We start from the raw sequence: 15,270 nt of genomic DNA on the forward strand, positions 1-15,270 counted from the left end.
AAAGGAATAGTTGTGTCCTACTTGTCAGATATTAGCTTTCTTTCAACTCCATACAGTCTTCTCTCATCAGCCTGTGCACAAGTGTTCCCTTGGCCACTCTTTTTCATATTATCTCCATCTTGGAAAATCACCTTGCTAATTTCCTCATTCTTTCACTTATATGGCATTCAATAATATATTCTGTGGAGGCCCAAAAATGTGAGCCTATTTTTCACCTTGTCTGAAGGTCAGAGAGTCTGAGGTTGCTCAAAATTGTTGACAACAAGTGTGGCTGCACATCCTGACCCAGGAGTGGTTACTTAGTTATTTTGACATTAAGATGGCCCATAGAAGTAGATCCACTCCATCCTGAACAAAGGTCAGGATATGCAAGCATAATTCTGCTTCTTCTTTTGTAATATGAGGTTACCTGGGGGGTGGCTGCCTTCTGTATACTTGGTTTAGGGTGGCTCCACTGCCTAAACAACAGAATGTCAATGACCTGATGTGTTGAAATAATTAACTGCTTGAGTTGTCCTTTGTATCATGTTCAAGAAGTCTTTTGTTGCCTTCTTCCCTGTTTATATTGGAGTATAAAAGTGTATGGAAAATTAAATGCGGACAATTTCAGTATTCACTAGGACTCCTTCCAGATAGAATCCTATGTTTCTGTTTTATTATTTTCACTCACATCTTCGTATTCTTTACTATTTTTTCTGATCCCCATGTCCCTACCCTGGTAAGTGGTATTTTTGTAAGGCTTGTCCCCAACAATATTCTTAGTAAGAAGAGATATTCAATAAATATTTATTGAGTGAAGGTCAAGATCCATGAATGAGTAAGTGCCAATAAGCAACATTATGCCCTTAGCTTTATATCACCAAAAGGCCTTCATAAGGCACATTGTTCTTAGACACAAATGAACTATCTGAATTAAAACGTGGCTTTGTTATTTAAAGTTATTCTTATGAGCTTGTTGCATAGCAAAATACTTCAGTTTGGAGAACACACAAATCGTTAGTGTAAAACCAAACTGAAACAGTATATGGGTCCTGGAAAACAACCCTAGAAGACAAAGTTTAGAATCAAAGACAACCATGTGAAACTATGTGTAAAGTAGCTGACAAAATGGGTCCCCAAAGAGATTCAGAGAGAGAGAGAGAGGAGAGGCTGATGAGTCTCCCAGAGGATAAAAAGATGTCTTTAAAGCGTTTCTCCGCTCATTCCTTTTTGTGTTTACATAACATCAGCTTACATCCACATTTAAGTTCCCGAAGATGCAGACTCTTAGACCACCACAGAACAGGGCAACCATGGATGGAAATAAAGTGTCAAAAAAAAAAAAAATCTTTCATCATTCAGTCACCTAATTGTCGTGATTCTTCTGCATAGGCCACCAAACCAAGCAGCCTTTTCAATGATTACTTCGCATCTCCTTCCATTTTGCATGGGGTTCTTTTAAGTGGAATGATGTCAGTGACATTTATCAAGTTTGAAGAGTAGTGAGGGCATTGCATGGCTCGGCACTCAACGTGCCATTTCACCACAAGATCCCTTGTGCCCATTTCAGTTCACGTTTTTCCATTCCAAATCCAGGCAAGTCTTACTTTGCTTCCTGCCTTGATAAAATGTTCCTGCCCTGGATATACCACATAAATGAAATCACATAGTATGACTTCACAATCATCCAATATATATACTCCTTTCATCTAGCCTGTTGTTAGTGTCTAAATATTATGGAGAATTTATCAGCAGCTCATTCCTTGGGTTGATGAAAAATATTTCACTACAAATCTATCACAAACATCTACTGAGGGGCTGGTAGACATTTAGAACGTTGCTATACATTGTCAAACTATATTTATATGGAGTTGTTTGTATTTCTCTTGAGTAGATGCCTACAGGTAAATCAGATACCTTGCACTCATAGTTTTACATTTAACATTTTGAGTAAACTTTTTTTCCAAACTCTTTATGGAAATTGTTAAAGCATTTTATATCCTCAGTAGAAATATGCAAAAATTTGTGTTTTTCAACATGTTTGTAACTAATCAACTATAACTATTCCAGTGGGCATGGAATGGTTTTAAATTGTGGTTTTATTTACATTTTTTTCTAATGACAAATGAGAGTGAGTATCTTTTCATCAGCTCATTAGTCATTCTTGATATTGCATGTGCTTCATTTCTCTTGCTTCTCCCCCCCTTTATTTTGAGACAAGGTTCTACTCTGTAGTCTAGGTTGGTCTGCAACTTACTGTGTAGTCCAGGGAAGCCTTGAATTTATGGCAAACCCAGCTCGGCCTACCAAGTGCTGAGATTACAAACATGTACCCCATTCCTGACCATCCAATTCTTCTTTGCTGTTCATTTATCATTTTAGTTTATATATAAGACTGATTTTCATATAAGTCTATAGTTGAGGTTAGAGGTTCAATGGCTTGGTATTCTATTGCTTCAATCTATTTATTGAAGAGATTAACATTTCTCTAATGAATTTCCTTGACATATTTGTTAAATGCCAACTTTCTATAAAATTCATTTCCCCCTCTGAATTTTATTTTGTTAAGCTCTCTTTATGCCAACAGCATACTTTCTTAATAACTATAAGTTTTGAAATTAAAAATGTAAAGTTTTCCAACTGTTTTTTTCCAAATAGTTATTTTGTCTATTCTAGGTGCTTTTGCATTTTCATATAACTGTAGGACATACTTTTAATCTATGCAAAATATAGCCAGAATTTTATAAAAATCCCTATAAAGGATTACATTAAATTCTTACATCAGTTACTGGATAGTTTCTGTCGTATTAATATTGAATCTTTCAATCCAAAAGCATGGAATCATCTGAAAAACCTTTTACCTAAAATTAAGATGCTCCATAATTGCTATGAAGAAAGGTTGAAAATTTACAGTGTAAAGTCTTTACTTCTTTTGTTAATCATATTACAGAAATATTCATTCTTTTAAACAGATTTCTAATGAATCTTCTAATTTTTCCATTATTTAGAAATACAATTGTAAATCTTTTCAGCTTGTTCACATCAGTCTGCAGCTTGTTAGCTTGTTTTTGGTAAGTCTTCATATACCACAAAATGTTCACTACAAAATATATTATATAATAGTTATGAGTAAATCCACAGTTGTGCGACCATCATCAGTATTTCATTTTGGAATTTCCCCATCACCAACCAAAGAATCTCTGCTCCCATGAGCAGTCATTGTCATTTTCTTCTATCCCAGGCCATTACCGTTCTGATCTAATTTCTGCCTCTATAAGATTTATCCAGGCATACCATATAAATAAAATTATATAACGTGATGGTGTTTTTCACTTATAATATTTTCAAGGTCCAGCTTTTTCTACTATATATCAATGCTTGATTTTTCTTCATGGCTGATTTTTCTATCATATAGATATTTTATTTGTCATTCTTCAAACATTTATTAGACATTTGTTCATTCCCAAATTTTGATTTTTATGATTAATATTACTAAGTAGTCTCATATATATATATATATATATATATATATATATATATATAGTGGATACATGTTTTCAGTTGAATTGCTGAGTAGGGAATATTTTAATATAAAAGAGGAGAATGTAAATGATAGTGACAAAATAACAGAGTGACAGATTATATTATATTATTCTTAAATGTGCTTGGTGCTTTCCATGAAAAACAAATAAACGTCCCTCCCCAATGACATAACCTTTTACCATGTGATTTATTTTGGTCATTAAAATGCAATAAATAAACTCTTACAAATAAAAATTCCAGTTTCAGAGTTGCTGACCAGAGAGGTCCCATAAGCCACTGACCATTACAACCCATCATCGCTCTTCTCAGTTACTCTTCAGAACCAAACAGCAGGCCCTGTGTTTGAGGATAACACAGGCTTGCGTTACAGAATATGGAAAAATCAAGCTTATCCGGAGACTTTATCTATACTGGCTAGCTCTCATACTGTCGAAAGGTTCTATTGTCCATGAGAGGAAATAATCACCAACTATCCCCAGGTGTGAATACTGTGAGCTGCAATAATGACTGGCTTGGTAAGACATGCTCACTGATGTACTATGACATGAACATCCAATTGGATTTAAGTTCTGCTCCAAAAGTTAAAATCTATTCCTGGCCCCAGTATCAAGCCAACACTCTATGGTTAGACAGGTTGTAAACCTCAGGGGATAATCTAATTTTATTATAGTAGTAAACTGACTCCCAAGGACTTATCATTATACCCACCAGACCAATGCATCTCTCAGCCCGAGTCTGAGAAGCTTCTATGTACAATAGATGGTCACTAACACAGTGAGCCGCAACTGTCCAAGCCTCAGAGAATAAGAGACTGCAGAAGTTCATCTCTATATAAAACAAGTATAGTGCACTCCCTCCTCCCGAGATCCAGGGGTCACTGTGAAAGAGGAGGTAGAAAGATTGTAAGAAGCAAAGGCACTGAATGAAGTCAAAGAAACAGTGTCCTCTGGACACAGCAGAACAGCTGCACAGAAGTTGCAAGAGCACAGACAAAACCTGTGCAAGCTCATGCCAAACAAAGTCACAGAATTGAGATGGAAAATGGGCACATAATGCCAACCCTAGCTGTGGAGCTATTGACAATTGTTAGCTGCTGGGGGAGGGAAAGAGAGTTTTCTCAAGAGTGTGACCCCTAGTAAGCCACTTGGGAAGCACAAATTGGTTTTGTAGGATTCAAAAGCGGGGTGGGGAGGGGAGGGAACCCACAAAATTGGGTGAGTAGGAAGTGAAAGTGAATATGAACCAAGTATGTTATATGATGCTGTGTAATGACTGATAAAAGTTTTAAAGTGAATTCGAGAAGCCACATATGTCAGTTTCAGGTAGAAGTGTTCAGATCCCGTGCGGGATTTACTACTTTTCTAGTGGTGCATTAGTCAGTACGGCAACATCCAAGGTAAGGTCGGACCCAACAGCATAATGAAGACAGCATCAAGTAGGACTGGAGTTAACCAGTGTAAGACATGTAACATCAGGAAATAAACCTTCATTATTAGAGCGTCTGCATTCAGGGGATGCTTGTTCCTGCATCCCAGATGTCCTCAGCTGACTGAAGCAATGATTACAGTGGTTACTGACCTTCTCTTCTTTAAATACATTTTACAAGACTGTCACATACAAATTAAAAACCATTTCCTTAGATTTAATTCAAAAGTCTAAAAAATTAGAAAAACCCTTTTTCGAAAAGGCCTGTCACAACTCTCATTTGTCCATCTAAGTCTACATAAATTATCATTAACCTTCTTACATAAAATATATCTGTTCCCAATATGTGAAAAATAATGCTAGTGTCCTAATATTCAGCTAGAGGACTTGTAATTCCAAGCATATGCAAGTGAATTTATACAAGATCACATACATCTCTTGTATACTACACTCATTCAAATTTACATATGTCTCCAAATTAAAAATTATCTGTTATGGATTAAAGAGCAAAAATGAATCCCTTGGGTTATTTCATTGGAATGATTTTAATATCACATTCTAGATGTTGTTTAAGTAATGGAAAATCTTGTAAATTAAATCCATCCAAATCTCAGTATAGTCCAACTAACTACAATGATGTGAAACAAAAGAGAAGACAGGTTATTTACCACCTCAACAGATGACAGAGGGGACAGGATATCTACCACCTCAACAGGTGACAGAGAAGACAGGATATCTACTGCCACAACAGGAGGCAGGTGATAGAGGGGAGTGGTTGTTAGGACATGGATGGAAATAAAAAGCAAAGAAGTAAATTTTACAAAGTATAGGTGTAATATTGTTTATGACAGAGGCTAGATGGCTTTATGCACTGTGAGGTTTACCCAGGATAGCATAGTGTTAAAGTTACATACAGTTTTACAGTTCCAGCACCGGTTTTCGGGTCTGTATATAAACAAAAAAAAATGCTTTCTGGAAAGCTAATGAAGAATTTCTTAAACAAATAAAGAAGCAGAAAACAAAGCTTCCAAAAAATGCCTTTACAGATTTATATTTGTCTATTTGATATTTATCTTTAGCCTTAAATGAATTATAATAGTATTGTTTAAAAAATACAAGGGTTGGAAATGTCTCAAACCAACTAACGAAGGTGATAAACAAAGAACTTAGGGAAAGGAGTGTAAAAGCTAGAGCAAGTTTTAACTAAGTAAATTCTAATTCCATATCAGGAGAGTAACAGATTGCCTAGGCAATATTATACAGTGATTACATTTTTCTTCTGTAGAAATCTGAACCCTGTTTACAATGTCACCATTCTGTTGTCTAAATATAGCTAGCACTAATTTTAATTTAACTTAGTTCGTCATCCGTGATTATCCATTCAGGAGATTATTTTTAGTCTTTTGCTTTCACTCGGAGAGCTGGTAACACACTATTGTAAGAATAGGACATGGAAGCGGCTCTGTCGCCACTGGAGAACATCATCAACGCTACGGCGGTCCATCCATGGGCTGAGCAAATGCAGCACTTATTTAATTTCTTGGGAACTGAACTATGAAATATTTTAAATAATCCTATTTTGTATTTTAGACACATAAAATAAAGGTATCTGATGACAGTAGTAGGTAAAAGGGGGTACAATTTTGTTTTTCAAACAAATAGGCGTTGGCACTGTCACAGTTTGTCCACTAGTCCTACCTTCTGCAAACTCATCTGTGCACGCAGACAAACTTGACTCATTCTATAAGACACATTACTCCCATCAAGAAAGCTCTCTGAATGTGGCCGACGGTGGAGGCTAACTGAGAAGCCAAGGACAATGGCGCTGGGCTCTGATTCTTCTGCATGGACGGGCTCTGTGTGAGCCTTCTCAGCTTGGTTGATCACCTTCCTGGACCTGGGGGGAGTTGGGAGGACCTTGGACTTAACATAGAGTAGGGAACCCTGATGGCTCCTTGGCCTGGAGAAGGGGGGGTATGGATGGAGGGGAGGGGAGGGAAGGGGGAGGAGGAGGGGAGGAGATGGAAATTTTTAAATAAAAAAAATAAACCATGAAAAAAAAAAAAAGGAAAGCCCAATTGATACTTCTTATGGCAGTTTTCGGGAAATCCCATTTTGTCCTCTAGCACTGGTTTATCTTGTACTGTATGATGTCCAGTAAAATGTATGATATATGTATCTGCCTCTCAGCATGGCTGGGGGTTGCAAGAATGAATGAAAATAAGGGGCAGAGACTGGGCCCTAAAACAACCAAGTCCTTAGAGAGCATTAGCTTGTTGAATTACAGAGAAGCAGAACCAAGGATGTTGACTGTGCGTCCTACAGCTAACACAGTGTCTACATTCCGTGGCTTCTGATGCCTGCTTTTAGACGAAGGAAGCATTATTCATGCAGAAATCCTGATTCAGGAGGAGAGGAGAAAGAAGAGTTTTAGAGGGAAGGGAGAAGGACCAGTTTGGGGACTGAAGAAAGTTCAGAAGCAGAAGCACTGTGTGGATAAGGGGCTCTGGGCTTTACGCTTCGCACCTTGAAGGAATTTGTTGATGCTGAGTATTATACTGGGAAGATGGTCATGGTAATAAAATATTCAAAGACTTAAAGTCTTTCTTCAGTTTGGTAAATTAATACACAATTTCATCTTGGAAGAGTAACAAGGTTATTGCCATAAGGTGTAAATATGACTAGAACATACTCTAAAATTTCCGAAGATATAGCTTTTAAAAGCACAGATGATACTCGGGAGGCAGAGGCAGGCGGATCTCTGTGAGTTCGAGACCAGCCTGGTCTATAAGAGCTAGCTCCAGGACAGGCTCTAAAGCTGCCAAGAAACCCTGTCTCGAAAAACCAAAAAAAAAAAAAAAAAAAAAAAAAAAAAAAGCACAGATGACTTATCCCAGCCACAAGACTGAAGAGCCTACGTCAGCACAGCCATGACTCACAAACGCTGCAAACCTGTCTACACAGTTTGCAGGCTGTTCAATAGTTTGAGAATTCTCCTCTGTGGCTAGGCCGGTTAGGGTCTCCTCCCCCAGCTGCTCTTTACTCTTTGTTATACTACTGGAGATGGGAAGTTGAACATCTCCCATGTTTCTATTTCTCACAGACCCGTGACCTTCTGTATACCTTCCGGGGGCTCATATCATCGGCCCCCTCCCTTATGGAGGGAGTGTTTCAATTCAGAATAAACTTCCCTGAAATAGGAAGAATAGACTCCCCTTTGTAAAGGTGAAGGAGAAAGTGTTTCGTCCTCTCATTCATTTCATCCATTAATAAAAAAAAACCACCATCATAGCTATTGGCAATGCTAGTTTCATTAGACAAGTAAATTAAAATCCGCATGTAGCCTGGCTTTGGAAAACAAATCACATTATCTCTCAGCAGCCTCACAGTCTGCTGTAGCCAGGAGCGATGCTGAGAAAGGACCTGTTGTCTGACTTTGTATTACTCTAGGGTCAGAAACTTCTGAAAACGATTTCTGAGTCCCATAAACATTCCACTGCATTGGCTCATGCATAGGGTACCTCGGGAGCCAGACTATCCAGCATCATGACTGGCATTATAGGGAATTGGCCTTGTGACGTGAGAGGAATGGAAGGTGCAGCCCCTCAAGAACACAGGGAACAGGTAGCCTATTGGGAAGTCAGGCTGGTCTAGTGTTGTGTGACTTTACATCAGCTCCAGGATGGAAGACAGTCACCCATATGATCCCACCATCCTTCTTACCTTAGCAGGGACACACTGGAATCAAGGAAGAGATGTTTGATTGTTGGTGTCTGAAGATGTTCTAAAACTCTTGAATGTCCCCCTCATTTTTTTCTGGCTAAATGTAATATTTTAAAGAAAATTCTTATTGTAGTGGACATTTATCTGGTTTTGGCTGCTCAGTGTGGATGCTCCTTCAGTATAAACGAGCCCAGAGTGTCCTCTCAATGTCCGTACCCAGTCAATTCACTCAACCTCTTCTAAAATACATAGCACAAGTATGTTCATTTCTCTAAACCCAAATGTCTGATATTTCATAAACTACTTTAAGAAAGTATTCATATCTTAACATTCAATACCTAGAATTGAATAAATTAACATTCAGTACCTTGAATTCAATACCTAGAATGCTGTTACCCTAAGAACCATCAGGTAGCAGCTAGACCTCCGAATTTCAAGTTTCTGCATAACTTTTGGAGTCCTTGGTCATCTTAAGTTAGGAAACAGTCTCCATGAATCTCTGCAATCAGAAGCATTTGCACTAAAAACAGTACAAGTGTCAAATAAACACATGATGTCATACCTTCTTGTTATCAATAGCCAAACAGATGCCTTGGGTGTCACTAAGTTTTTACAATAATAACTTGTTGAAGACTACAAAATACACATAGTTCAAGAATTATTTTACCAAATCATCATGATTATAATTTATAAAGTCACTCGCAATGTGGAAAATCTTAACTTCAAGTATTAAACATTTCAATGTCATTATGAAATACAACAAATTCTGAAAATCAAACCAATGTTTTTATTCTCCTCATGACAAATAAATTATGAACCACAGCCAAAATATAAACCATAACTAGATTGTGGTATGTACATTATATTCTTGGTTCAAAAAAGTATTATTATTTATCAAACTGATAATCATAGACATCTTAACTTAAATAACAACTTTGGCAAACAAAGACTCTGCCACCTTTAAAGGCGTTTCTAGTCCATTCTGGTTTTAAAAAAATCATCCTATATCCTTTAATAATATTAATATACCACAAAATTACGTTCTTTGTAGAACAAAAATGAACATTTAAAGCTTGTAAAATGACAAATTCTTAATGTTGTCAAATTAAGTTAAGCAATTTAGTGCAATTTCTAAATGTACTGACTTCTTAAAAGATTATCGCAATTAAAGAAACCGTTCCACTTTCTTTTATAACACACATAAATAGCTTGTTTTAAGCCAAATTATCTGGGGAGTCTGGCTTCTTTTCTCTCTCACAACTCTGGAGGTATAGTCAAATCCAAGATTTTTGTACATAGCTAGCATTCATCTGAATTAAATAAGAGCAATTGCTATTATAAAATTGGATCTTGTCCCATCTCCATTTTAAGCTCATGTTCTTAAAGAACATATACATGATATTTCGCTTTATAGCCAGCCACCAGTGTGTGTGTGCGTGTTTGTGTGTGTGTGTGTGTGTGTGTGTGTGTGTGTGTGTGTGTGTGTGTGTGTGAAGGGTAGCCCTCATCAAATGTCAAGCTGATTTGAGTTTGGCAGCTTTCAGATTTGCCCATGTCCTGAACAGGCCTAACTCAAACTTGCAAATGAAAATACAACTATTAGGGTTTGTAATTTGCTAGGAGCTCAGAGGGCTAGAAGATGGGGTTTGGTCTTGCAACAAATAATGCTACATTCTTGAAGACTTACCCTGAAGAAATGAGTAAAGAAAAACAAAACCACATAGATAATACCACTCAATGTTTGGCTCTGTAACTTTTTTTTTCTTCAGAAAAATCGAAGCTATTATTCCACGAAGTAGCTCACTGGGTATATGTGCTTGTCACCTGTGGTCAGTCCCTGAGATCCATGTGGTTGAAGGAGAGAAATGACTCGTGCAGGTCGTCCTATGACCTCCATGCATGTGCATGTGTCCATATGTACACAAAACACGTACAAGCAAATAAGTAGTCGATTAGTTTGATTTTTAATTGAGGTTATTAATTTACCCTTAAGCAAGTAAACTCTTATCCACAGAGGCTTGCAGAGAACGGGAACATGTCAAACACGAACATTAACAACAACAAAACACTCAATATGGTTGCAACGAAAGCAGGCCTGTGCACAGGTGGGCTACACCTGGAGTGGAAGGGGAGGGCTAGAGTTTACAGAGCCAGGACAGAATCTATATCATTAAAACCAAAGAAGCAGAAAACTTGTATGGTTGGATTCAGTTTTTTTCTTTACTTTGTGTACACCTATGTGTTTGCTATGTGTGGTATATGTATGAGTTCATATGGTGTGTTCACATGTGCATGTGTGTGTGGAAGCCAGTGGCTGAATCAAGTATCTTTCTCCACCACTCTCCATTTTATTTTCTGACAGTGTTGTCACCAAACCTGGAGCTCACCAACTCCACCAGACCGGCTGGCCAATGAGTTTCAGAAATGAACCTGTCTCCATTCCCCTTTTGTCCAGATCTGGGACTACGGATGCACTGGCTCTTACATGGGCACTGAGAGCTGAACTCAGGTTTTATTGCTTGCACAGCAGATACTTGACTGACTGGACCTTCTTCCCAATGCTAGTGTTTACATTTTATAAAGATATTCTGACAGTACCACATAGGGTTCTCAGCAGAGAAATAATTAGGAGGATGTTATTATAGCTTAGGGGAGAGAAAATGATGGGTCAATCAGAGTAGAGACTAAGAAGTATTTAGATAAAATATATACATGTTGGCTGGATATAGAGAGTAATTGTCATATACTATTACATAAAAGTTATCCCTCAATTCAGCAATTTGCAATACTTACCATAGAAATTCTACAGATAAGGAGAGCTCTCTGATTCAGATTCAGTAAAACGGCTGTCGCCAATGCTGACTGAAGATGAATTCTAAAAAAGGGGCTCTGTGGCTGGCTTTAGAGTCATCTGAGGAACAGACCTCTGGGCATGTCTCTGAGGGTGTTTCCAGAGAAGTTTGATTTAAAAAGATGCATTCTGAACACATGTGGCACCACTGCAGCGGCTGGGATCCCAGACTAAATAAAATGGAGAAAGTGATCTCTGTGGGAGCAGTGTGACCCACCACCTCGTGTTTCTGCCACCGCCCTTCTTGCCACACGGGACTGTATCCTCTCAGACTGAGAGCCAAAAGAAAACTTACTTTTCTTAAGTTGCTTTGTCCAGCATTTTGTCACGGTAGTGAAAAAAGTAACTAATACAGGCTTTGCCTGTCATCTTGTGTCTTCTCATTAGCGATGACAAAAACTATGTACAGAGGAAAGGAAGGGCAGTGTGACTAAGGAGACAGGATTGGTGAGCTGTAGCCAAGAAATGACAATCGTCAAACGGATTCTCCCGGAGTATACCATGTTGACAACTTCAATTTGTACTTAAACTTCCTAAACTACCAGAGAACGAATTTTTGTCATATCCAAGCCACTTTTGTGATAACTTGTTACATATCTACAGCAAGCTAAAATCCTCTCTTCCAGTCCTTTTCCCTGCCCGTGTTCAAGCATTCCGCCTAAGTTGTGATTATTTTCTCATTCGTTTAATTACTGCCCATCTCATCCAATATGTAACCCCGGTGCAGGCGGGACCTCTTCCACAGCTAGGCACTCTGCATGGTATCTGGAGCCCTGAAGACAGCACCTACCTCAGCATACATTTGAGAAAAGAAATCTTAGCCTTTGAATGGGCTCAGCGATCTTGCTTAAACATCATCATTTCCAAGGGCCCTTCCCAAACTAATATTCTATTATTTCTCAAAGAACCCAAGTATAGGAGTGTATGACCCAAAGAGCTCCTGACCAAACAGCAGTTTACAAAACATAGAGCCGGTGTGAAGATACAAGATCTGAGGTAGAGCCTGCGGTAACCTTTTGCTTCTTTGACTGATGGGTTACTGCCTGCCACAGGTGGAGCCTTCCTCTGTTGCCTGGGCAACGCCTCAGCCTAGCGGGAGGTGAAGGACCCTGCAGGGCTCAGTGCGCAGGCGCCTCCGGGGAGCCAATGGGCGCGGCTGTCCAGCCCCGGAGCGGGCTGCGCGGTTTCCGCGGGTGCGGTCGTTTGTGTGCCCGGCGGCGGCGGGCGGTCACGTAGGGTACGCAAGGTCGCTCCGTGGCGGAGCCGCACTCCGCTCTATTCCCCTGCCGCCGCGCCCCAAGCGGGGGCCGTGATGGCGCGGGTCGGCGGCCGGAGGAGCCGCTGACGGTGGGCACGAGGCACCGAGGAGAGCCCGACCTGGCGGGGCCCAGAGGCGGCCCTTCTCGCCCAGCTCCAGCCGGCCAAGTCTGTGCCCCCCAACCCCGGGCCCTCTGCGGGAATGTTCAAAAATGAGTACCAGGTAACCCAAAAGGGCTTCCTACCCGTGGTGAGCCGGCTCGCCTTCTGGGTTGTGAAGCCTCCACTCCCCGGGTGAAAAATAATTAGTGGCTCCGTCGTCTTGACCTTGAGCTTTTCGCGCTCCCTTCCCGCGCAGAGCTTTTTAGTGCAGTCTGATTACAGAGCAGGTCATGACCCCCCACTCCAGGCATCCGGAATCGGAATTTGAGCACAGGACCCAGCAATCCTGAGATTTAACAAGCACCCGGTGGTTTCACTGTTGATCCCTGGTATCCTAGAAGCTCTTTAGAAGAGTTAATGAATGGATTCCTTTAAAAGCAGGATTAAAGTAAACACTTGGGGTGTGTGCTGTTTTCTTTTTCCTATGACTCTCCAGCTTTGGGGTACATGAGGATTAGTCGGGGAGTCCTAACAACAACAACAACAAAAAACAGATTTCCTGACTCTTCTAGATCCTGGGAATGAAAATGTAGGTGGGCTTAGCCCGTGTCCGTTTTAAAGCAAGTCCCAAGCCAAGAGTGATTCAAGGATTTCATTTGGAACACACTGTTTCTCAGTGTTCCTCAGACACCTTACTCCATGGATGGCATCCCTTCCTCAGCTCACTGAATGGCTTTCTGCCCCAGCTCTCCTGGCTTCCTCTTGAAATTACCAGTTTATACAGCATCTTTATAGGAGTATTATTAGAGTGTTTAGTGCCCCCCACCCTCACCTTCAGGGTCCACCTCTTTTTGCCTTTATCCTTTTGGCCAAACACTACTTGTTCTTAAAGCACTGTGGGCTTTTCCTTTGTCCCTGTTTTAGAAATTCATTTTATGGATTAGAATAAACTTAGTTTAATCTCACTGCATGTAGATAAAGTATAATGTTATGAAATAACAGATGCCCACTGTGGTTAATTTGGAAAACACAGAAGAAGAACTGGGGAGAAAAGATTTGCTGTTTCAGTAAAGTTGAGGGATTTCTTTTTAAACCCAGCTGCCTCAAACTGAAAATTCTTGGCAAAATGGCCTGCCCTTAGAAGCAGTAGCATATACAGTTTTACACATAATAAGAAAGAAGAAATTTTCAGTGTGTCACAAGCAAAATCTATGCTTCAGGAAAAATGCTGTTTTTTTTGTTTTTTTTTTTTTTCAAAAACTAAAACGGGACTTTATAAAAATCAAACAGGTTTTCTCATGTGCTGTTTATAATTCAAATCATATTTAGTCTTCATCTCAGCTACTCAAATTTTGGAATAAATTCTTCCTTGGAGATAATCATTTGATTCCCCTATTTTTATGAGCAGAGTAAATGGGCATTTAGTAATAGCTTTAACATGCACGACTGTGAATGCTGTGGTCTTGAGTTTACAGTAGGTAACGATATTTCTATAGAAAAATATTCTTTTTATTCTTCCTATGTGTCTCCAAATTATTTGTTTAAAAGATATTGTAGAGATGTTCATAAAGAACCCCCTTTCCACATATACCCCAATCCTTCTTGGGTCTTTTCTGAACAAGTCTAAGCTGCTTTTCCCCTTTATTGAATAATCTTCAATGGCACTATTAAGCCCTTGCTGCATGCCAAGTCGTGTCCTTGCTGATTTTGGTTTGCTAGCCTGTATGATCCAACAACTCATTTGACAGATGAAAACATCAAGATATTAACTGACTCCCCAAATTCTGAAAATTAAAAAAAAAAAAACGGTATCGGAGCCCCAATCAGTATGACTAAGTTTGTATTTGCACATGTTGGTGACAGATCGAATTTAAAGCCCTTTAGCCTGGTCTTTTCAGAATGCTTTGCAGAACTGACCTGTCAATGAGCCCCCATCTCTAATATTTCTCTGGCACAATTATATTTATCATCTTTTTAAAAGTGAGTTCCTTAGTAACAGGGTGACCCAAATCACAATGGTTGTGGCTTATAGGCAAAGTATAAAATAGGCACAGTAACAGGGGTAATGTTTTCCCAGATTCGTTTAACTGACAGATGGCTGGAATACTGGTTTTAGATTCTGTGGTAGATACGATTTCTCCCACAGCATTGTATTTCACTCTGAATTTCTTTCCTTTTTGTTTTCTAGGGAGGTGCATTTGTTGAAATCTTTAGTGCCCAGGGGAAGAATCCTGGAGCAAAATGGAAGATCTTAGGCAGTCCATCTGTGATTTGGAAAGTAAGTATCAGAAGTTACGTGTCAAATCCTGGGGAGGTTATAGAGAAAAGGGGCTCGATCAGACTTCAGAACTGATATTTTGTTCCTTCACCCTCAAAGGCTTTGTGTTGTT

General features: G+C 39.3%; 1 protein-coding gene across 3 annotated transcripts in view; it reads left to right on the top strand.

Annotated features, from left to right (window-relative positions):
* The first annotated feature begins 12,899 nt into the window (after positions 1 to 12,899).
* The window catches only part of Cfap20dc (CFAP20 domain containing), a 219,107-nt gene continuing 216,736 nt past the window's right edge, over positions 12,900 to 15,270 (top strand). For all 3 annotated transcript variants that reach the window (XM_038349740.1, XM_038349741.1, XM_038349742.1), the window contains exons 1-2: positions 12,900 to 13,001; positions 15,069 to 15,158. In XM_038349740.1, the coding sequence (XP_038205668.1) occupies positions 12,981 to 13,001; positions 15,069 to 15,158 (111 nt within the window). In that variant the 5' untranslated portion in view covers positions 12,900 to 12,980. The remainder of the gene's footprint in view (positions 13,002 to 15,068; positions 15,159 to 15,270) is intronic.

Source organism: Arvicola amphibius, chromosome 12 (genome assembly GCF_903992535.2).
Source record: "Arvicola amphibius chromosome 12, mArvAmp1.2, whole genome shotgun sequence".
Taxonomy (NCBI): Eukaryota; Metazoa; Chordata; class Mammalia; order Rodentia; family Cricetidae; genus Arvicola; species Arvicola amphibius.